We start from the raw sequence: 23924 nt of genomic DNA, 5'->3' as shown, positions 1-23924 counted from the left end.
TTACCAGCAGATGACTTCTCAAAAGCAGCAATCAAGCGCACTCTCCCTTCCTGTGCTTTCCAGCCATCGGTATATGGAAGATTTTTGCTTTCAGTATAGAGGCAGAGCATAGACATCTTGGCTGTCCAATCCACTTTTAAAACCATCCAAGTGGGTGGGCATCCCTATCTCCTGTGGCTGTTAGATCTATATCTTAATTAAGAGAAGTACTTTCTCTTAGCTGTCCTGGACCTTCCAACATTCATTAGATGTCCATGAGTTCTAGTGTTGGAGAATGAGAAGCAGTGTGGTGCAGTGGTTAGAGTTTCAGACTAGGACCTAGGAGACCTGGGTTCAAATCTCCACTTGGCATACTGCTCATTAGGTGAGGTCTCAGCACTGATCTTTGGAGAGCTCCAGTTTCTACATCTCCCCATCTAGATATTCCATTTATTCCTCTACTCTGTGTCCTGCTTCTTAACCAGTTTCATGACTGCTCAGCTTATTCAGGAGTCAGCAGTCTAAGTACACTAGGTCAACTGGATCAGTTTTATCCAACAGATCTACTTTGGATAAGCCTTCATGCTCTTTGCTAAATTTCACGTAAAGGCCTCCCAAAATGGCCCCCAGAGGTCACTGGTTGGCCTTCCTTTTAAAACTGTGTGAATCCCTGGGGAAATATTGGCTCTCCAGCAATACTAAGATCAAATGCAAGAGCAGGGACGCATACTGAACTAACTCTCTCTCTCTCTCTCTCTGTATATATATATATATGTATATATCTCCAGAGAGAAAACGTTTCTTGGTCAAAATTGTCTGTTTCAGTCCAGTGTTTTCTGTGTTGTCTTTCTCAATTTGTAGATACCCATTTTTGGTTTTTTGAAGGAGTGATGTGAATAGAAGCTTTAGGACTCCCATGCTTTTAATTACAGCTTTCCTCTTAACAAATATTGCCCATTTTATTGCTTCCTGTTGATAGTAGTTGGGGAAATTATGATGAACCGCCCATCCAACTTAAAAAATAAATAAATCATTTTTTTGGTTTTCAATTACAATCCAATAATAGCCTCATTATAACAATAGCAATTTATAATACAATTATTAATACCAATTGTTCCAATGCTGAATTATATAATTTAGATAAAGTGGCCCCCTGTGTGCTAAATTTGATGATTCTATTATTTTCTTTATTTCTGCCTTCCAAAATGTTTTTAATTTCCATTACATTCCAGTCATAATAATAATCCCTTGTACAACAACTGCAATATTAATAACTTCTATTCGTGTTGACACGTTAAATGATTTATGAAACTACAAATGAGGAACTCAAACTACATCCTTGTTCTTCCTGTGTGTGGCAATTCTTCTGCCTGTGGTGTTTCTTCCGGTCCTTGTAAGATGTTATGTCTCCCCACCCACCCAGTTGTTGCTGTTATTCTTCATGCCTTGGGCGGAGCTGATATCCCAATGTTGTTCCAGAAATTTCTCCCTTGTTTCATCCCATGCTTCGTTGTTTTGCAACTTTAACAAATCCTAGAATACATATCAACCAAAATATAGACCACAAGAATAATACTACATCCACACTTCCAAAATCTAGCATACATGCAAATGTTATGCTAGGTGGGAACCTGAAACAATAATTGTCCCTCCTCCTCCTCCTCCTCCCCCTCCTCCTCCTCCTCCTCCTCCTTCTTCTTCTGAAATAATTTTTATTTGATTTTTACAAGATTATAACAATACCAAATCCATACCCACATTTAGAGATTTCTCTGAATCTTCAGACTTCCCCCTTCTGCTTCATGGGTCTTATTATCAACCTTTTCAACTGCATATTATTTCCTCATCCAAATTTTATGTCACTCCATTTTATCCATAATAATTTCTACATTACAAGTGTTATTGCAGTCCTGCTAATGTTTTCATCTGCTTACAGCGGTGTCTCAAGTCAATTGTAAATTTTTCCCATTCTTTATTAAAGTTTTGGTCTTCTTGGTTCCTGATCTTTCAGGTCAGTTTTGCCCTTTCGGCATATTGGCAACAGCTTAGTTTGCCATTCTTCTCTGGTAAGGACTTTGTCTTCATTCCATCTCTGCGCAAATAACATCCATGCGGCTGTCGTTGCATACATAAAAAGTCTTTTCTGTTCCTTTGGGATCTTGGTACCTACACTTCCTAATAAAAAGGTTTCTGGTTTCTTTATCAAAGTTATTTTAAACATTTTTAAGATTCATTATATAGCATTTCAATTCATTACATATCATTTCCTTTGGGAAATAATAACTGTCTCTTCTTGCACAGGGCTCTGGGGCTTGGTGAACAATGCGGGAATAGGTGTCCCATCAGGTCCCAACGAATGGCTGACCAAAGATGACTTTGCAAAGGTGATCAATGTCAACCTGCTAGGGTTGATTGACGTGACGCTACACATGCTGTCGCTGGTGAGGAGAGCCAGAGGGAGGGTGGTCAATGTGTGCAGTGTGAATGGACGCCTGGCCTGCTTTGGAGGCGGTTACTGCCCATCAAAGTTTGGTGTGGAAGCCTTCTCTGACACCCTGAGGTAAAAACAAGCTCTGTAGCTTACGTTTTGGGTTGGTTCGGTTTAGTGACGTGGCGTTTCTCCAGGTGTAGGGAATAAAAAACAGGTGGTGGGAAATCAGGCTGCTGTCAAGGGCTGAACCTTAAATCACAGATCAAAAAGCAAACATTTGCACTGTTTGAGAGATAAGGATCCAGCTCATGCTATGCCCACACTGGACCTGAAATACATTTGCTCATCTCCAGGTCTGCGGGGAAATATGTTTTTTCAAAATGCAAGCCTGAGATGAGATGGGAGGGGGAAGGTGCGTGCGTGGACTCCACAGATCTGATTGAATTTGCTCCACCACCTATGAGAGGCCATCACCTCTGCCAGCCCCCGCCAGCCCCCCAGATGAGGATGCAGCCCTGGCAGCACAGGTGCCAAACCATCGTGCTAACTACCTCCCCGCCATTTGGTGAGGGTGGACGGAGAAGTTGTGGCTGGTACTCAAAGATGGTTGGTTGTGTTTTGAGAGATGACAGCATCTTCAGAACAGTAGATCATCTGGGAGGGGGCACCAGAAGGGGCAGGCTGGGTTACAGAAGGGTTTGCTGCCTCCTCCTCCATCACTACTGCTGCCTGCACCACCTTGTTGTCTCTGCCGGAATCCACACAGGGCCATCAAGGGGCTGCAGGGTCCCTGCCAGAGAGCTTGGCACAATTAGGACATGTTCAGTTTTTCACCTTTCAAATTCCAAAAATGGGGGTGCTAAAAAGTTGTAACATGACTTGGGAATTCAAAAGATATTTTGCTTAAATTGATACCATTTAGTTTTGATTGGTAAGTAAAAAGTGTGAAATTGCATAGAAATCATTAAAAATGATTGCCAAGGACTTGCAGTTATATTATTATTATTATTATTATTATTATTATTATTATTATTATTAAGCATTCATTGCCTGACCTTTTCAGAAGGCAAAATAAAAATTCTATGATTTGCTGAGAGCAGCTGATGTGCTTTTTAATCAAATGTAGGTTTACCAAGCTAAATGTTGCCAAATCAAAACAGTAACAGCAGATTTGAATTTCCCAAACCCAAAGAGAGCCCTCACTGAAGAAATTTGCAAAAATTAAGCTTCCGTCCAGAAAAGAACACCCCCTAATTGGCACATGGCCAAGGTGTGCAGCATGTCAGTATCTTCAGCTCACAGGCAGAGGTACCTGGCCTCCCCCGAGGCAATTGAGCGAGATACTGGATGACCTCTCCGCTGCTTCTCCCGGCAGGCTAGGTCATAAACCGGCGATTTCCCTCATTAGATGTGAGGAAAACACACCCTCTGCTTCTCTCTGCTTCTCTCCCTCCCTGCATTCTCCCCAGGGAGGGGAAATGAGACAGACAGGAGTCCTATTTACATGTTTTATTCCTGTCACTCAACAGTACATAGAAATGTGACTGCTCCCTTCAGACTCCATCAGAAGAGTCACACACTCCTCCCCTGTACTTCCAGCACAGGTCATATGACACTCTGAGCTAACATCCGGTGCTCAGTACAGAGAATAGGCTCCACCTTTTCCCCAACAGTACATCTGCACTGTTTTGCATTCCAGCCATCTGGAGCTGGCTTTTGCCTTGGTGCTTTTTCCTGACATCCTCCCCCAAAAGCATCAATTGGCAAAACATGATCCAGAGAAGAGAACAAACAGTTGTTATACATATAACAGTCCCCTGTTATTTCAGTTCCACCCTTGGAACTCCCCACCACTGGTTTCACCAGTGTACCTCTCTGGTTGTCTGGCTTCCAAGGAATGAGTGCTTCTGCATTACCTTGGCTTGCTACCCTCTGTTGTGTCTTTGTCTCTGACTTAGACACTGCTTCAACCTGCTTTGAGTTGTTAACAATAGCAACACATGCAACAGCTAAGTTAGCAAACTCTTTTGAGTACCTCTTTGGTGGTACACCCTTTGTAACTCTCTCAGACCTGCGTATGAGGTTCTGATCCTCTGTGCTCACTGGTTCAACCTTTGGACTCTGTTGAGAACCAGTAGCAATCAGTGGTTCTTCCTTCACCTGTGAAGGTCTATCCATTGTGTGAGATTTTCTCTCAATGACCGTTACAACTGAACTCTCTGAGCTATCACTGTCATCTTCATCAGTACCACTGTAATCTGTGACATCAGAAAAATCATCATCATCATCTGAATCGCCACCTGTGGGAAATGTTTGTTCTACAACCCGCTCTTGCTCTGGAGCACTCTCTAGAAACTTTGTGAGAATCACCAGACCAGATTCAGACAAAATTACTCTGTAGAGACCCTTTTCATATCCCACAAAAATGCCTCTGGCATTCTTTACTCCACCTGGAGCTTCTGTTCTCACATGAGACCCGAAAACCTTAAAATAGGCAACAGAAGGTTTTCTATTGAACAGCTTCTCAAAAGGAGAACATCCCAACTCTGTTGAGACTTTTCTCAACCACACATGAAGATAGGACGCTAGCGATTCGGCCCAATATTCATGTGGCAAATGTGAACTCAGCAATTGCGCATTCATCCCCTTTTGCAATTCTTTGTTCACCCTCACACAGACCCCCCTGTTCCACGCTTCTTGCGAAACAGCCACTTTGTGGTCTATCCCTTTTCCATCCAGGAACTTCTGAAACTTCTTTAACAGAAAAACTTGTTTGTCATCTGTGAAAAGACAATCAATGTTAGCATCATGCATACTTTTAACCTTGTCACAAAACTCCTGAAACTTTTCTAAAGTTTCTTGCGGTTTCTCCATCATATAAACCCAAGAATAATTAGTGAAACAATCCACACACAAAAGGTAATACTTTGCACTGCCTCTAGATGGTTCTAGAGGACCAATCACATCAGCATACACCCGCTGAAATGCTCTGTCGACCTTCTTGGTCTTGGTCACCTTCCTGGTGCTCACACTGGTCACACCTGCAAGAGAGATTTCGTTAGAAACAGAAGAATTACATTTCATGTAATCACTTTGATCAAAAGTCAACAAATACAGTCCATCTTTCTCTTTGGCAGTAAGAAACAGTTCTCCATCTTTGTAGATCTTGCAGCTTTTAGCATCATAGGTCAGTTTCAGTCCTTTCTTTGCAATCTGCGACACGCTCAGCAGATTAAATCTCAGTTCTGGAACCAGGTAAACATCACTTATAGTCAAGTTCAGACTCTCAAGATACACAGTCCCAATTCCAGTCGCTTCCAACTCCTGACCGTTGGGCTGTTTCACAGTGAAGCTTTGCTCCCTCAACGTCGAAAATAGTCCTCTGTGCGGGCACATATGAACCGTGGCGCCCGTGTCAATTATGAACGAGTTCCCAACATCTGGCGTGGTTCCTTTCGCCATCATAGCCTTTGCAGGTTTCACCTGGCACTTGGTACGGCTTTTGCCTGACGCCTCAGGCTTCGTAGAGCTGCTCTTTGCTCTTCTTGACTGGCGCGGCTTCTTACAGTTTCGCTGTAGATGCCCAGTCTGTCCACAATTGTAGCATCGGACAGCACTCAATGCTACTCCATGCTCTCCAGTAGCATCATCAGTGGGGAGATTTGAACTCTGTTCTTCCCTCCCCCTGTCAGCAACACCCATTGCACCTTGTTCAGGAACACCAACAGTTCCAACAGCCACAGTTCCTGCACTCTCCCCTCTGGGGTCAAAGCTCTCCTCAGCTTTCGTTGAGCTCTTAGGAACTTGGCCAGCATCATCTTGGCTCACCCCTTCTGGGGTAGTTATCCATCCAGACCCTGATGAATAACTGTCTCTGGTCAGGGGAGATGAGTTAGGCAAGTCTCCCCCTTCTTGGCATCCATTTTGAATCCAAGCCTCTCTTACTTTCAAACAAGCTGTAAAATCCAACAGTTGTTTTTTTCTTTCTCAGGCAGGCAAAACTGCAAGTTGTTTACGCTTTTTGCACCTGGCAGCTAAACTCTGGCTGCTTTGGAAAGTCCCTTCCAAGGGCACGTAAACTTTGTAGCCAAAACACTCTCTGGTTTTGTTTCGCTTTTCTCAAGCTTCATAATCCAGCCTCTCTGCTAGTAACTTTCCAGGACCGTTACTTAGCAACAATGCATTCCAGTAGGACTTCTTATCTTAACCACAAGAATTTGTGGAATGCAGGCCTCTTCTCCCGGAGCTGTATTTTTCCAAAACGCAGCTCCCCCGTGAACCAGAGAATCAATCTGCGTTCACACTTTTAGCCCGAAATGCAGCAGCATACCTTGAACTCCGTTGCTTGGAAAACACTTCTTCTTTCCACCAGCCGTCTGTTGAGCCTCTGGCTTCTTTCAGACGCTTCTCTTCCTCCTTGGAGCAGAGGAGGACAATCCACCAGCCTCTCATGCAGATGTCCGATGAATCGCAACCATCCGAAGGCTGCCATATGTCAGTATCTTCAGCTCACAGGCAGAGGTACCTGGCCTCCCCCGAGGCAATTGAGCGAGATACTGGATGACCTCTCCGCTGCTTCTCCCGGCAGGCTAGGTCATAAACCGGCGATTTCCCTCATTAGATGTGAGGAAAACACACCCTCTGCTTCTCTCTGCTTCTCTCCCTCCCTGCATTCTCCCCAGGGAGGGGAAATGAGACAGACAGGAGTCCTATTTACATGTTTTATTCCTGTCACTCAACAGTACATAGAAATGTGACTGCTCCCTTCAGACTCCATCAGAAGAGTCACACACTCCTCCCCTGTACTTCCAGCACAGGTCATATGACACTCTGAGCTAACATCCGGTGCTCAGTACAGAGAATAGGCTCCACCTTTTCCCCAACAGTACATCTGCACTGTTTTGCATTCCAGCCATCTGGAGCTGGCTTTTGCCTTGGTGCTTTTTCCTGACACAGCACTCAGGCACATGCCAGGAAAAAGAAAGATGAGAGAGTAGAGCAACCAGCTAAGAAGGCAGGCAGAGGCCAGGCCTGGGTGGCTGGGTGACCCTGGCGCAGACCCCACCCGCTCCTGCTGAGGACCCCTCCCTCTCGCAAGGCTCCAGCACCACCAGCTTGGCTGACTCTGCCCTCTGCCAGGCCTGGCAGCCCTGCTCCCCCAGAATCCCCAGGCGCCTAATTTGTTTTGCATGCCCGGGACCTTTCCTAGCAGTCAAACAACCCACTGTTTTTTAGACTTCAGCAGGAAATGATGTTTCTTGACTTTTCCTCCCTCGTTCAGAAGAGAGCTCCATCCTTTTGGAATCAAAGTCAGCATTGTTGAACCAGGTACTTTCACGACAGCCATACTGTCAAAATCAGCTGAGTCCTATGAACCTTTATGGAGCCGGTTACCTTCTGACCTCAAGGAATGCTATGGGCGGAAGTACTTTGAGCAATGTGAGTAGACCTGGGGGAGAAACTCAGTTTGGTATGAAAGCTACCTAGTTCACACTTAACAAAACAACACATGAATCAACGAAGCAACACATGAACCAAAATTCAGACTCATGTAAATTTAGTAATGCACTTTCCACAAACAATAATGTGTACAAAAATACATACTGTTACACAAGCCTGGTGTCTGCCCCCTCAACAACTCTGCACTCCCCCCAAAAGTCACGCCAAGTCTAATCCATATCCCAATTAAGCAAAACCCTGGTATTTATTAATTTCTAGGGCTTAGCTATATCTATAACAATACATTAGTCGGAAGTATGTATCAAAAGTGAAGCTAGCATACAAGAATACTCTGTGTTAGAGAAAACTGCTTGCAAAAATGTGTCTCTTGTGGAAAATTGCATATAAAAATATTAAGAGAAATTGGCACTAAAATGCTGGTAAAATTTTGTGAGAATTTTCAAACCACAAACTGAAATGTGGAGAACTGAACTTAAAGGTTGAAGAAATGAGAAACAGAATCTAAAATTGACAGGCTGAGCCATCCCTGACTGAAATTTCTTTTTTCAAATTTTTTTAATGAAACTTTGAAAGAAAATATACAAAGGTTAATATCAAATCTCTTGTTATCAATGACAAAAACTAATCTAAATTAGAAACACAAATCAAAAAGAGGAAAAGAAAAAAAGAATAAAAAGAAAAAAAGAGAACTTCTGAATTCTTTGTCTGTCAGCTATATATAGAAAATTATTCAAAACATCCACTCCAAGATGACACCCAATGATTCCACTTTCTATAAACCAATATTTCCATTAATCCTCAAACCCAGATATCATAAGTTCATTTTCTTTTTCATGCAAAAAAGTGTATAAGGCGTTTCCAATCTTTAATAAATAGTGACAATGATTATTCTCTTATTAAACACGTCAACTTTACCATCTCAGCTAAATCCAATATTTTTTACATCCGTTCCCTCATGGTAGATAATGGTGAATCTTTCAGTCTTTGTGCATAGAAGAGTATTGCCACTGTGATCATGTATTGAAATAATGTTCTGCAGTCTTTTTCTAATTGTCTATCCATTATTCCTAGCTGGAAAAGTTCAGACGTCAATTGAATGTGAAACTTTAAAAAATTCTGCATCAATGTATGTATTTGAATCCAATATTTCTTGGCATTTTTACAAGTCCACCAAGCATGACAAAATGGGTCTGCATATTTTTCACACTTCCAACAAACATTTCAAACACCTTTATACAGTCTAAATAATTTCACTGGAGTTAGATACCATTGGTACATCATTTAATCTACACCTTCAGCTTCCAAAAGATTCTAGGTGCCACCTAGGCTGTTGCAAGGATAATGTTTCTTTTGCTACATGTTTCTCACAAACAGGTTGCAAAATAAGCAAATATTTCCAAAAGGCTGGAAGCGACAACCTTCACCTGGTCACCGACTGCATCGAACATGCCCTGACATCCTGCTCCCCTCGCACTCGCTACTCTCCAGGCTGGGATGCAAAGCTCTTGTACATTCCTGCCTCTTACTTTCCAACGTCCATTGCTGACTTCGTGATGAGCCACATTTGGCCTAAACCAGCTCAAGCAATATAGGGTTGTTGTTGTTTTAAAATAGCGACTATAGAATAATCAAAACATACAATACAACAAAGTAAAGAACCAAGAGGCAACTTACTATTATAGATCCACCATTCATAATTAGATATTACTTTGAAACATAGGAAGGTTCAATCCAAGATTGATCAAGAAAATTGGCATTTTTTTTTCATGGACGCAAAGAGGGCTAATAGTAATGAGTATTCACATTTATTTGGTACTAAATAAAATCAGTTGTGGTGGGATTGCTCCAGTGTTTTTTATAGACATCAAAAACATCCCCTATATAGTGACATACAGTGGTATCTCGGGTTAAGAACTTAATTCGTTCCGGAGGTCCGTTCTTAACCTGAAACTGTTCTAACCCGAAGCACCACTTTAGCTAATGGGGCCTCCCGCTGCCACTGCGCCGCCACCGCACGATTTCAGTTCTCATCCTGAAGCAAAGTTCTTAACCGGACGTACTATTTCCGGGTTAGCAGAGTCTGTAACCCGAAGCGTCTGTAACCTGAAGCGTCTGTAACCCAAGGTACCACTGTAATCCATTGGTTTAGCATGTATCATGAAACGATCATGTGACAAAGGTATTTGAGAGCAGAAGCAGTAAAGGAAGCAGAAAAGGAGTCTAGAAATGTTGTGAAATGTTGTAAAGCTGCAGAATCATTTAGCATGCTGAATCACTGTGACTCATCTTGAGGATGATTCATTCTCTGTATAAGTATTGTATCTGCTTGCAGGCAGACTCAGTGACTTAGTGTCTGTGTCTCTCTGTGTGTGGTGGAGCCTGTGCTCTGTAAAGCCTGTGCTCAATGGAAACTCTGTGTATGCTCTGAAGCTAGTTGAATCTTCTGTTCACTACGGTGTTATTGGCAAACAAGTTTATTTTAACTCAGTAAAGCTTTTATTCCTTTACTGAAGAAGACTCTGCATTATTAATTTACGCTGTGCGACAGAAACATGTATCAAATGAGTCATTTCCCCCCTGAAACTGCAATATGCAGGGATTTATTAAACCAGATGTTAAGGGGAAAGCCTCATATTTCTCCATCCCTACCAGATGGTCAGTCTGGCTGCAACCAGCAAATATAACAGTTTTGTTCACTAATGATGTATTGCCATCTGCAAATATTGATAACAAACATAGTTGGGCACCTGAGGTTAACTCATCTTCCTACAGTCTCAGATTTTGTGTGTGTAAAACTCATCTCCAGAACTTAGGTACAAATTTGCGGTCAAGCAAGTTTATCTATTTGAAGGAGTTGGTAAAGGGACAGCTGAGGAATGAGGAATTTGCTTAAAAAGAAGATGTTAATTGGAGATAAATTTGTAAAATAAGCAATATGTAAAAGGGGAAAAATTGGATTATATCTGAGAGACTGGGAAACCAGTTTTGAAAAATTTGTTTTAAATTAATTTCAGTTTGGTTTTGATGCGCTATAAGTTTGAAAATAAACAAAAATTAATTGGCAAATTTGCAGTTCCAACACATGTACAAGTAAGTTCCCCTGTCAAGACACCCCCTTCATCACAGGGGGGAGCATCTAATTATATGGGCCAATCGCACCAGGGTTAAACGATGTCGCTGCACTAACTTCAGGGTGTTGTCCCAGATGGTGGCAGATACAGACTGTCTCCCAGTCTCCCCGACTGTTTTCAGTGAGGAGAGGGGAGAAAATTGGAGTTTTAATAAGAGGGAACATATAGTGGAAATCACACCATTACCTAAGCGCCCTCTTATTATGGAATCAAACGGTTTAAAAGATTTAGTAGCCCCCTCCTGCACCTCTGGTTAGTTAACAAACGTACGTGATTTTCTTAACATTTAGCCCATTCAATCCCTGGTCTCATCAGCTGATATTGTTGCCTTCCACCCCAAACTCTGAGCGGTGTGAGACTCCAGGGGCTCACCCAGGATTTGGTTTCCTTGAAATGAGGCACAGTAGAGACCGTGGTGTCTCTATGATATATGGCTTACACATACTGTATTTTTCTCTCTATAACACTCACATTTTTTCTCCTAAAAAGTAAGGGGAATTGTCTGTGCGTGTTATTGAGTGAATGTGTGGTCCCTGGAGCTGATTGGCCCATGTACGGGGCAAAAATCAGATCACGGAGGAGGGAAGGCTAAAAAGAGGAGGTTGCTGCTTTCCTGCATTCTGCCTCAGGGTCTTACTGCCCACTGTTTTCACTAGGAGCGCAGCCGACAGCCACCACCTCCTCCTCTCCGTGCTCCGCTGCTGCTGCTGCTGCGTCCAGCATCACAGGCAGCCGGAAAATGCAGGTGGGAGAGAGAGAGAAAGAGGGGGGGGCTGGCTTGGGTGGGTGGGGGAAACTTTTGCCTTCCTTTCCTCCCTCCCGTTAAACCCCTGTCCTGCATTGTTAGCCAGCTGCTTCTCCGCACACCCCTCTCGTGCTCCTTGTCCCTTCTGTGTTTTTCCTTTCCTCTCCACTTAAAACGTGGTTACAAAGCACGGATCCACATGGATCCTCGGGATCTTTGCATTGGGCTACCCCAAACTCACCGTCAAATCACATGTCTCTGGCCACAGCATGAAGCACAAAAATGATACATCCACTGTTTCATTCAGAACTTTTCCCCCTTGTTTTCCTCCTCTAAAAACTATGTGTGTGTTATGGTCAGGTGCGTGTTATCGAGCGAAAAATACGGTATATGCAACCTGAGTCTACTATGGAGGGGCTCACAGCATTAACACCCAAGAAGGCCTTGCTTTGACCATAGCCACAGTGTTGGATTCAAAGAGAGGTCAAGCATGTCTCTTGCTGTCTGGCTTCTGCCTGCTTCTGGCCCAGCTCTCTCACACCCCTCTGGTCCTTGCTCTTCTCCCCCCCCCCCAAGGGAGGGGGGTCCATCCATTTGTCCTCTGGCACAAAGCCACTATCCTTTGTTACCATAGTGACCCGTACTTAGGGGCCATTAACTAACTAACTTATTGGCTCACATAGCGTAGCTATTACAACAATTGAATCCTTGCTGGATCCAGGACTTAGAAAGGACTCAGGAGTACAGCCTCACCAGCAGCAGCAGAAGCACAAGCTCACAACAATATTCAGAGAGTTGAAGCTTACTATGATAAAAATCAAAAAGATAAATTCTATTACCTCCCAACATCTGGTGATAAATGGAGTGCCTAGTGGCAAATATAGAAGAGGGATTAAAGGTAAAGGTATGGAGATTACCTTGTATCTCCATCAGTTCCCAGACTCTAATATTCAGTGCACGTAATACAGTGGTGCCTCGCAAGAGGAAATTAATTCGTTCTGCGAGTTTTTTCGTCTTGCGAATTTTTCGTCTTGCGAAGCAACCCAAAATCCAAAACCCCCCAAAAAAGTTTTCAAAGTTTAAGTTACCAAATGGCTGCAAAAGAAGTTTTGGAAAAGCTTCAAAAATCACCAAAGTCTTCAAGCAATGCACCCTGGGTATTAACGGTTTTAAGAAAAAGGAAACAAACTTGCAAGACGTTTTCGTCTTGCGAAGCAAGCCCGTAGGGAAATTCGTCTTGCGAGGCAACTCAAAAAACGAAAAACTCTTTCGTCTTGCGAGGCATTCGTCTTGCGAGGTACCACTGTAATTATATCCCTCCACCTGGAGCCACTCAGTCAGGAATGGGAGAACTGCTGGGCAGCAGGAAAAGGACTTCAAGCTTTGATGGCTACCAATTCCTTAGTCATTTAACAATGCTTTATTCAAGCTTTTTCATAATACAATAAAAGAAAAGAAACTATCTAAACAAAAACAAAGAGAGAAAGAGAAAGGAAACTTATGGATGGATGGAACAGAGGGGAAATGGCTGGATTTGGCACATGAAGGTCTACAGAAGGAGGGTGTTCCCTTTACCAACAGATTTCCCAGTTAGCCTAGAAAGGTTCTTACATTCCACCTCCTCCATTGGCCAGGCCAGATGTGAGAAACTGACTGTAGCCAATGGTGTGAAAGGTGGGCAGCTGCAGGCACTCTATGGAGCAGGCAGATGCATTATTTTACAAGCAAAAGCCACCTGCGTTCTGTCTGCCACTCAGCTGAAGCTAGGAGCCCTTCCTCTAATCAACTGCAGGTCAGTCACTTCCATTGCACCATTTAGTAATCTCCAGTAACCTCTATACTGTGCTTAAAAGAACTTTATGTCAAGCTAGTAATTCATTAGTTGAATTTCTTCTTCCTGTGCACCTCTTATAGGCTCAGAAACATTTTTGCCTTGGGCCGGGGGGGGGGGGATAAAAGCCTTCAAAAGTAGATGCTGATGCTGAGTTTGCACTACATTTGATCGCAGGGTTCCTTATCTCTGAGCGGATGTTATAGGGTTATACTGCTCTTCTTTATCTACTTGCTGTTTTAATAAATCAGTGAGTCAGAAAGCAGAGCAGGAAGGCTCTCTCATTTGTTGCCAGCATCTGGTGCTCTGAAATATATTCTCTCTTGCATTGTGAAGTTCAGAAATGTGAGATGTCCTGCGATGTAAAGGGTAAAAAGAAATGTTGCCAAGGCTGGAGTCAGAAAGCAGCTGCTGAGATTTGCTACTCTGAGTTCCTCGTGTTACAGTCGACTAGGAGAGCCTGTTGCAAGTAAGGATGTTGGAGAAGTCCGACAAAAATGGTAATGGGAGTGGCAATTTCTGCTGTTCACTTATTCATCTCCATGTCTAGAACAGAAATCAATCCAGTGAACATTGATGTAGGTTTGAGGGGGTCAGACTGCATGATGCCCTGGGCCCCTTCCGGTTCTTGGGCTTTTGTATCAGTGGGAGTAGAAAGCATGAGAACACGTTTTCCAAACCATTCCCTTTTTCTAGGCAATTGCAAGACAATGGCCATGGCTGGACACTTAAGCACCATGATCAGCATCCCAAAAGAATGAGCCGTCCTGCAAAAGCTACAACTACCGTATTTTTCGCTGTATAAGACGCACTTTCCCCCCTCCCAAAATTAAGGGGAACTGTGTCTGCGTCCAGTGGAGCGAATGCAGGCTCCTTGGCTTCAGCGATAGCAACGCGAAGCCTCCAAAGCGCAGAGGGAGCGCTCCCTTCGTGCTTCGGAGGCTTCGCGTTGCTTTCACTGAAGCCGGGAGAGTCTTGCTCTCCCGGCTTCAGCAAAAGGAACCTGAAGCCTTTGGAGCACAGCGGGAACTCGCGCTGCGCTCCGAAGGCTTCAAGGATAGCCGCCTGAAGCCTCTGGAGTGCAGAGAGGGAGAGCTGCGCAGTGCCCCTTCAGCCAAGCGGTAGGAAAATGGAAGGGGCATCCTATGGTTGGGTGCGTCCTATAGAGTGAAAAATACAGAAAGTGATGTGCCCTCCCCCCCCTCCTCACCTGGCCAGTAGATAGAGAACAGGGAAGAAAGACAGATCCATGTCTGATCTGCGCTGGGCTCTGGAGCTCCCCTAGAAACCTAATCGGGGAGCAAGATCTATTGGGGTGTTCATGTGTGCAGTTTAGGACTTCTGAGTTGCCTATGACAAATATCTTAATAACTCTCAATATTTTCTAATTATCTTATATTATTACTGCAGGTGCCTCTTTACTAGATATCAAATATTAGAAAATGTGACTACTATCACAGAATAGGAAAATAAATTGGCCTATGCTTTTCTTTTCTTTTCTTTTCTTTTCTTTTCTTCTTTTCTTTTCTTTTCTTTTCTTCTTTCCTTTTCTTTTCTTCTTTTCTCTTCTCTTTCTTTTCTCTTTCTTTTCTTTTCTTTTCTTTTACCAAAGTACCTCATGACATAGGGTCCAAAGGAGTCAGGCAACAATACAGTGGTACCTCGGGTTACAGACACTTCAGGTTACAGAAATCATGTGGCGACGGTGCAGCGGCAGCGGGAGGCCCCATTAGCTAAAGTGGTGCTTCAGGTTAAGAACAGTTTCAGGTTAAGAACGGACCTCCAGAATGAATTAAGTTCTTAACGCGAGGTACCACTGTGCAGCAATGAACTTTTATTAATTATTGGAGAAGGAATTTGTTTGCAAATGTAGTACACAGTATATGATTTATTATGAATATATCCTGAACGTATGTTAGAAAATTTTGAAAGCTTTTTAAAAACAAAGAACTAATTACAGTTAGATCAAATTTTATGTGTGAGGAATGGGATGAATGGAAGAAGCAGAAACTTCCAATTTCCCCCCTCACCACAGTCTCTACAGTGAGGTCAGGACTGGCTGCCACAGAATAAAAAAACAAACAAACGAGAAGTTGAGGGTTACACCTGAGGTTCCCACACCACCTCTTGCATGAATTGCAGCTTGAGAAGCCATGTGTTTTTTACGCAACAGACGGAACATTACTGGGGGCAGCCCTTTTCTCCATGCATCTCAAGACTGGGGCAGAGTTGTGCCTGTTGAATTTCTACCCAATATCCAGTTAGTAAGGCAAAAAGCTTTTCAGAAGGAAAACAAAGTGGCACACTAAAGCTAGGAGTGAACAGACCTGTCAGTTTTGGTTTCTCTCTGTCTTTTATTTCTTTAAGTGGGAGGAAGAAAGCTGCTTCCATTCTACTGCAGTTTGGTTTCCACCAGACACATGAATTGCCTCGCTGTCTGCTGTTTAGTACAAGTTACTTAGCTTACATAATGTACATTCATGTCAGTGTAAAGGAATCATCAGATCCAAAAAAGTTATTGATTACATGGCATTTGCAGACTTGGGGATGCCTCTTCTTTATTCAGTCTAAGAAGCTTCCTTGGGGGATGTGGACTTGCTTTCATTGGAGGGTTTTAAGCGGAGGTTGGATGGCCATCTGTCATGGACGCTTTAGTTGAGATTCTTCATTGCAGGGGGTTGGACTAGATGAGCCTCAGGGTCCCTTCCAAGTCTACAGTTCTATTATTCGGTGACTTGATAATAACAATGATGTGAACAAATAATGATCATCCTCATTTGACTGGTTTCTGTTCCTGACCCTTATAGACACGTTATTGGTTTGGAGAACTCCATCAGAAAATTCAGAAAGGTGAGAATCTCAGGAAGGTGTGAGATGTAGCAACCTGTGCGCCCTGTGGCCAGCAGCAGAAGCAGAGAAGGCTCCTGAACCTTGATTAGTTACATAGAAGAGGGACGTGCAACATGCACAGCTTACCAGCACAAACCACACATGCTGAAATTCCCTTTTGTACACAACGATTGAAAGCATAGGAGCCTTGTCTCTGTTCTCTTGCATCTGGCTACCCAATCCCCCCTTTTCTTTCCCTAGCCACTATTTTCACGTCACTGTCTTCACACGGCCTGAGCAGGTTTGGGCCAAGACCAGGTCAGCACAAGGTCTGCCAACGCTGTGGGCATGTAAGAGAGAGGAACGAAGAAGAACTGGGAGTCCCAGCCTCCAGAGTAGCGTGTGCGAGGGTGCCGGGACGTCAAGGCATGCTCCATGCAGTCAGTGACCAGGTAGAGGTTAGTGCTGCATCGAGTTATGAGGGCCTCTTTGGACAACTGGCGCCCTGGGAAGAAAAAGAGAGGGAGTTAGAGGAGAAGATTTGTGGTCCAAAACACTGCAAACAAACACCAGGATATGAAGCCGTTCTCTGTGCGACAGTCAGGGTGGCATATGAAGTTTTCAAATCAACAAGAAGAACTGGTGCTAATCACTCAACCATCCCCCCACAAAAAAGAGCACTTTCTGAATTTGGAAAGGTACATTCCCTGTTCCATTAAAGAAATCAACAAACCTTTGAGCAGTTGGGACTTTGCCAAGTCTGAGGGAGGAAGTAGGGCAGGTGGACTTTTCCCCCAATGAGTTTGTTTTCAAACTGGAAGATAGAACCCTTAGGGGGCTAACCATAAATCATAGAGACAAGCAGCAGAAATCAGAGAGACCAGCCAGCAGATGAGGGTGTTGCAGAATCAGGTCTATCCTCCCTTCCTATGTCAGGAGACAATTCTGACTCATCAAAAGGAATCAGGGCCACCAAAGGGGGTAAGTACAAGGGGCACCTCTGTACTACTGGGCCCAGAACCAACACAGGGCAGACTCTGAGATTTCATATTAAAAAATCGTATTAAGTCTCTAGCTCCTTTGGAACAAATGACACAGAGCAAAATTCCTTTGTGAGATATAACTTGCTTCCACCTTCCACTGTTTTAGCCAATGAGTGCCTGAGTTGTGACTGATGACTACAGTGGTACCTCAGGTTACAGACGCTTCAGGTTACGGACTCTGCTAACCCAGAAATAGTACCTCGGGTTAAGAACTTTGCTTCAGGATGAGAACAGAAATTGCGCGGTGGCGGTACAGCAGCAGCAGCAGCAGGAGGCCCCATTAGCTAAAGTGGTACCTCAGGTTAAGGACAGTTTCAGGTTAAGAACGGACCTCCAGAACGAAATAAGTTCTTAACCGGAGGTACCACTGTACTGTGAAAAGGGCAGAAGGCCCCCAAATGGCTTCAAAATGATTCTCCAGCACCAAGGACGCCATGCCTGTAAATCACATATATACCACTTTAACAATCATGGCTCCCCTCCCCAAATCGTGGGAAGTGTAGTTTGTTAAGGCTGCTGGGGGTTATAGTTCCGCAAGGGGTAAACTACAATTCCCAGGATTCTTTGGGAGAAGCCATGACCGTTAAAGTGGTATAAACATTCTTTGAATGTATGGTGTGGATGCAACCCAATATTAAGGGCAAAGCTCCCATCCTTCAAATGGACAGGGAAGCTCTGCTGGCAGAGGTTTGCAAATGCACGGGACTTGTGGCCCTCCAAAATGTTGTGGGACTCCAACTCCCACTATCCCCAGCTATCGGTTATGATGACTTGGGCTGATGGGAGTTGCAGTCCAACAACATCTGAAGGGCGCTAGGTTCTCCATCCACCTTTATCTCAATGGCAGCCCCAGTTCTCTCCCCACAGACCACAGGGAGGACTCACATCTTTCATAGTAGGTCTGTCCATAGCTATCTTTGACTTCCTGTGGGGTGCGGACCCATTGCTGCTCGAGGACGCTGATGTTGTGCTGGACGTTAGTCATGTTTGTTCGGAAATAGCCTGGCTCCACCATGGCTACTTTCACCCCAAAAGGGCGGAGATCACGCCTGGAAAGAAACAATGGGTTTCACCTGGTTCATACAGCTACCCCTGCAACTGTGGCTAACAGACGACAGTTATATGGGAAGAAATTGAATATTTAATTTAGTTTGAATCTGGGTCTGGCAATTAAAGGAAATGGTGAGTGAGGGTGAATTTTGGGAGCGAGGGTAGGTGATTGTAAACAGCTGAACTCAAAAGCTTACTTGGCTAGTCAAGGACCCTTTGCAAGGTCCGTAGAAAATTATCTCACATTCCAGGGACGAGGCTAACCCAGTGAGCAGAGGTAGGCATCATTTCGGCCCAAATTTTTGCAAAAGGTGCTTCTTAAAACCTCACTCCTTAGCAGAAAAGCTAATAATTTAAAAAATGGCATGGGATACATAATTGTTCAGCTTCACTGTCCCCAGCTGTGGAGTGGGGGGGAATGAAACAGCCAGCAAAGCCCAAAATTGATTGCCTTCTTCCTCCTCTTGATCTGGGCCTGAGATATTTAGCCCCTCTCTGCACTGCATTTTGACAATTATGATGTCAGAAGTGATAGCTTACCTGAGAGAGTCGGAGAAAGCCTCCACCCCATACTTAGATGGACAGTAGCCTCCTCCGTAGAAAGCCAGTCGCCCTAGGATGCTGGACACGTTAACAACCCTTCCCCTGGCCTTCTTCACCAGCGGCAACATGTGTAGCGTCACGTCAATCAGTCCAACCAGATTGACATTTAGCACTTTTACAAAGGCATCTTTGTCCAGCCACTCATTGGGTACCATCGCTTCCAGAATCCCTGCATTGTTCACCAAGCCCCAGAGCCCTGTGGAGTAGAGGCAGCAAGTTAGCATTTGAGTAAGAACACCATCACCATCATCATAATTAATAATTAAATAATAATTTCTTATTTATACCCCAGCCACTCTGGGCAGAAACCAAAGGACTATTAAAAACACGATAAAATGATGCTGAACATCTGGCCCAGGCTAAGCAAAGCTTGGGAACACCAATAAATTTAATTTTCTCATAACAAAATGTGTTGCTCGGGGGGGGGGTTCTAAAAATTCTGCACTCACAAGGTTTTGTAAGACAGGGATGGGAAAGCCGATGGTGTTGGACTCCACCTCCCATCAATACCACCCACCATGTGTGATGGACAAGGATTGTGGGAGTTGCCTTTTTAAAATCTGCCTTTCTGTATCAAAGTGTTGTTCTTCAGCATGCTTTTTCTGTGCTTTAGTGAGTAAGAGGGAAAATGGTTGAAACAGCTGTGGTTTGTAGTAAAACAGTTTGCTCGCCAGATGCAGAATCAAATGTGTGCAACGTATCACAGCATGCAGGGATTGTGTGCCTAGAGTAACAGGTGGTAATGCTGGCTAGAGGGAGGACATGGAGCATTGCCAAAAATAGATAGGTAGGAAACTTTAAAAGTTATTGAAGATGTTCCTATGTAGGCAAGCTAAGGGAAACACCTGGCTATGCAGTCCCTATAGAGGACTCGTGAAGCGGAGCCACATATGGATTTATGTTGCCATGGGATACCACAAATGGCTCTTTTGAATCTTCCCTTGTTTGTGTGAAACTATTACTGTACTTGAACTGCTGTTTGTGCACACAATTAAAATTGCTATATAGCTGTATCTCTCCTGCTTAAATGTGCCCTTAAGGCAGGATTTGTGAGGAAAGAGACAATGGGAGGTTTCCCACTTTGACCTTGCAGAGAAAACATTGGCTCAGTTTAGGAATCAAAATGGTTCCAGGTTGGTCTTCCTGTGCTGATCTATGTAGGTGCTTGGTTGGTACACTTATGAACATTACCATATATCTAAGACCATAAAATTCCTATCACACTATCTTCAAGCTCATATCTGGAAGCCAGCCACTGTACCTTTGTCTCTGACGCACCCTTTTGCCCACTCAGTCGCTGCCACAATGCTCTCTGTGCTGGTGACATCCAGGAGGGTGGTTTTCAACCGATCTGATGTGAGCCTCTCCAGCTCTTCGGCCCCTTTCTGTGTAAAACAGGCTGCCAACACCCTTAGCCCCTCAGCGTCCAGCTGCCTGGCAAGCTGGTTCCCAAAGCCGGAGTCGCAGCCAGTGATGAAGACATACTTCTCTCGGAGGTTTTCCACCTTCTGCCTTTCCAGGTACCATCGGATGACAAAGAACAGCAAGACTGCCAAAAGGAGCCACATGCTCACTGTGTATTTCTTTTAAAAGAGGAAGCAAAACATGGCAGGGTTGTTTTTTAATTCTTGTTGTTTTTATGCATTCCAGGTTTATTTTTATTTTATTTTATTGAATTTATATACCACTCTATACCCGGAGGTCTCAGGGCAGTTTGCAGAATCAAAGCAAAATATTAAACCACAAAATACACAATCAAAACAAAAACAACCACCACCCAATAACTACCCCCCCCCAAAAAAAACCACATTTTGAAAGGGCATAGGATGTAAATCAATTCAACCAAAGGCCTGGTTAAAAAGGAATGTTGTTTGCCTGGTGCCTGAAGGTGCCTAAAGAAGGCGCCAGGCTTCATTATTTCCATTCTGGAGTTAGGTAAAGGTAAAGGGGTAAAGGGACCCCTGACCATTAGGTCCAGTTGTGACCGACTCTGGGGTTGCAGTGCTCATCTCGCTTTATTGGCCGAGGGAGCCGGCGTACAGCTTCCGGGACTAAGCTGCTTCTGGAGAACCGGAGCAGCGCACGGAAACGCCATTTACCTTCCCGCCGGAGTGGTACCTATTTATCTACTTGCACTTTGAGGTGCTTTCGAACTGCTAGGTTGGCAGGAGCAGGGACTGAGCAACGGGAGCTCACCCCGTTACGGGGATTCAAACCGCCGACCTTCTGATCAGCAAGTCCTAGGCTCTGTGGTTTAACCCACAGCACCACCTGCGTCTCTATTCTGGAGTTATCGGGCAGCAAAGTTCTCTTAGGAAAGCAGTTTGCAACACTCAAAGGGTTAACATAACAACATAAGGGTAATGATTAACAAAGCCATGCCTGCCCTGGAGTTCATTACACTGATTTCTGAGACTGTGTCCTTGCCTGTGACAACGACTGAACTAAACTGGCACTGCTCTGTTGAAATTAACGGAGACACTATGCTTAGTATTGAGGGATCCTAAAAGAAAAAAAACACTCCAGGGAGACTCTTTCTGGAAAGGACATGCAATAGAAGAGAGATGGGGGAGCCACCCACCCCTTTATGTCCGTATTTGCAGCATGTAAAAGGGCTGCATACCAGGGGTGGGTCAGGCAGGAACCTATAAGTGGTTATAGCCACCCCACATTCTCACACAGCACCCCAGCCAGCCATTTTCACTTAAAGTTAAGCATAATCCATTCTTTTAACAGCCATTCATTCTCTCAAGGGGGCATTAATCACCTCCCTGTTATGCTGGATGAGTTTCAGTTAGTAAGGATAAAGGATGTGGACAAGGTTCTTGAATCAGTCAAGGGATCTGATCCTGACAACGGACTGAAGTCAATATTGCACATTTTCAGATCACCCTCTTCCTGCTCAGCTGAGAAAACAATGTCCACAGTGTAACCTGCCACGTGCATTGGGCCAGTGACATGTTGGGGCAGCACCATGGTCATCAAGGAAGCCATGAAGTCCTGAGCCACCCCAGAGTCAGTTTCCTTGGCATGGATGTTGACGTTCCCCAGAAACAGCAGTCTGGGAGTCCTCAACACCCCTTCTAAGACCAGTTCAGGCAGGGAAACTGCTGGGCAGCAAGATGCACAGTAAGCCAACAGAATTCCTAATCTGTCCCAATTGCCCAGTGCTAGGAACATACACTCAAGATCCCACCCAAATGGACAGAGAGCCTGAAGAGAAAGACAAAAACCCTACCGACTATAGCAACTCCTCCTCCCTGGCCCTCAAGTCTGCCCAGATGCTGCCCAGAGTATCTAGGTGGGAACAGATGGGTAAGACCAACTCCACCCTGCTCACCCACCCAGCTCTCAGTGATACAGACCAGATTGGCCTTATCCATCATCAGATCATGGCTGAAGGAGGTCTTACTCAGTGTCGACCTGGCATTCAGCAACAGCAGCTACAGACCCGAGGCTGGTCCTCCTTTGCATCCGGGCACCTTAGTTCCAGATTGTAACTTGTATTCCATTTTAGAGACCTCATTTCTCTGCCTCTAGGGAGCCATGGGCTTTTCCCCCCTAAGCAGCCATTGATGTCATTCTTGTAAAACTTAATAGACGTATAGGTTCATTATTCTAAGGAAGAACAGTGCTTGTCTTCTTACAATGCTACTGACAATTCTATTAAGCTGTAACCCACCCAACTTCCTTCCAAAAAAGATAGCTAAGATTCAAGCCACTCTCTTCTTTTAAACACACCCTGGATGCTTCCAGATGCGTTTGTGTTGTGGATTGGTGTGTCTCATGCACGCAAGCTTTTTGCAACATTCACACGGTGTTAGTGGCATCAAAATGCCAGCCTGTATCTCCCTCCCAATTTAATCCAACTTGACCCTCTCCAGGCATTAATTCTGTATTAAAAACACCTGTTGGCAATGACTCATTTGTGATTATCTTAGTGACCCATGTACAATATTAAGTCACTGTCTGGAAGCACTCCCATCGCCAAACGAAAAGTTAATAGGCTTTGCTTACCTCAAAACTCAACCAACACCTTGACTGTCCAATCTGTCTGAAACAGGAACCCTCTACGAACAGAAGAGTAGATCTGTTAATCCATTCTGTTAGTGAACCTTTCCCCTACATCCCACCCCAGAATTTGTACGGAGGTTCTGGATAGGCTGGAAAACAGCCACCAAGTTGTTGGGTTTTTTTGCCAAAACAAGAAAAGTCCAAAGTACTTTGTGTATCTATGAATTGGTAACCAGTCTGGGGCTTAGTTCAATGACTTCCCTGCTTCAGTTGTCTGAAATCATTAGCCAGGGAAGTACTCATTTCTGCAGCTGGCTGGCTGCTTGCCATCTTCTCCAAGGCACCAGTCACAGTGCATGGCAGGGAGCTGATCAAAATGTCCCTGTAAATGCTATCTGCAAGCCTTTCAAGAACAGATTTGGCCTGCTTTCTTCTTTCAGGTTTTCCCGTTAATTTTTCAAGATGTAACTCTCCTTTATTCGTGCAAAGATTTACATTCATTTAGGGCATGGTATATATATATATATATATATATATATATATATATATGCCATGGTGGTTGGCTTTAAAGGTTAATTGCCATCAGGCAGCATTTTAACTGATTTTGTTCAGACTGTGTCAACAGGGAGGAGGTATTCACATTTTTTAAAAAGATCAATCATGGCACTTCAGGTGTAGCATTTAGCATCATGTTTTGTTTGGCCCTTAGAAACACACAAACAGGTAGACTAGCATTTAACATAAGAACAGTGTTGCCTGCCACCCCAATCACCAAGCGGTGCGAGATTCCAGGGGTCCCAGGCGCTTT

The 23924-nt window shown here is 44.2% G+C and overlaps 4 protein-coding genes and 1 long non-coding RNA gene across 6 annotated transcripts in view; 3 read left to right on the top strand and 2 right to left on the bottom strand.

Moving 5' to 3' along the window:
- The window catches only part of LOC308470975 (retinol dehydrogenase 7-like), a 267166-nt gene that overhangs the window by 124054 nt on the left and 119188 nt on the right, over positions 1-23924 (bottom strand). The window lies entirely within an intron of this gene.
- PRIM1 (DNA primase subunit 1) overlaps positions 1-23924 on the top strand; it is a 72333-nt gene that overhangs the window by 23900 nt on the left and 24509 nt on the right. The window lies entirely within an intron of this gene.
- Positions 2268-10352, top strand: LOC308471124 (17-beta-hydroxysteroid dehydrogenase type 6-like). Its single transcript, XM_080995111.1, has 3 exons — positions 2268-2539; positions 7692-7849; positions 9245-10352. Exons 1-3 carry the CDS (start codon positions 2409-2411, stop codon positions 9460-9462), a joined length of 507 nt encoding a protein of 168 aa, XP_080851237.1. The 5' UTR covers positions 2268-2408; the 3' UTR covers positions 9463-10352.
- On the top strand, positions 13259-16120 carry LOC308471244. The gene is made up of 2 exons (XR_013982835.1): positions 13259-14364; positions 14762-16120. It is a non-coding gene; the product is annotated as an uncharacterized lncRNA (long non-coding RNA).
- LOC308471050 (17-beta-hydroxysteroid dehydrogenase type 6-like) lies at positions 15912-23258 on the bottom strand. The gene is made up of 5 exons (XM_080994964.1): positions 23120-23258; positions 20364-20685; positions 19040-19298; positions 18335-18498; positions 15912-16911 (listed from the first exon to the last, which is right to left on the bottom strand). The coding sequence occupies exons 2-5, from the start codon at positions 20668-20670 to the stop codon at positions 16691-16693; spliced, it is 951 nt and encodes a 316-aa protein (XP_080851090.1). The 5' UTR covers positions 20671-20685; positions 23120-23258; the 3' UTR covers positions 15912-16690.

Source organism: Podarcis pityusensis (genome assembly GCF_964106645.2).
Source record: "Podarcis pityusensis genome assembly, chromosome: 2".
Classification (NCBI taxonomy): Eukaryota; Metazoa; Chordata; class Lepidosauria; order Squamata; family Lacertidae; genus Podarcis; species Podarcis pityusensis.
This window is presented reverse-complemented; position numbering and strand designations above follow the sequence as displayed.

Excerpts from the sequence above, each read along its gene's own strand:
- LOC308471124 (XM_080995111.1), top strand. The coding sequence starts at position 2,409 with ATGCTGTCGCTGGTGAGGAGAGCCAGAGGGAGGGTGGTCAATGTGTGC. Across the intron at positions 2,540-7,691 it reads GCCTTCTCTGACACCCTGAG|AAGAGAGCTCCATCCTTTTG; the intron begins GTAAAAACAAGC and ends TCCCTCGTTCAG. Across the intron at positions 7,850-9,244 it reads GCGGAAGTACTTTGAGCAAT|GTTGCAAAATAAGCAAATAT; the intron begins GTGAGTAGACCT and ends TCTCACAAACAG.
- LOC308471050 (XM_080994964.1), bottom strand. The coding sequence starts at position 20,670 with ATGTGGCTCCTTTTGGCAGTCTTGCTGTTCTTTGTCATCCGATGGTAC. Across the intron at positions 19,299-20,363 it reads AGGGTGCGTCAGAGACAAAG|GGCTCTGGGGCTTGGTGAAC; the intron begins GTACAGTGGCTG and ends TCTACTCCACAG. Across the intron at positions 18,499-19,039 it reads GCTTTCTCCGACTCTCTCAG|GCGTGATCTCCGCCCTTTTG; the intron begins GTAAGCTATCAC and ends GTTTCTTTCCAG.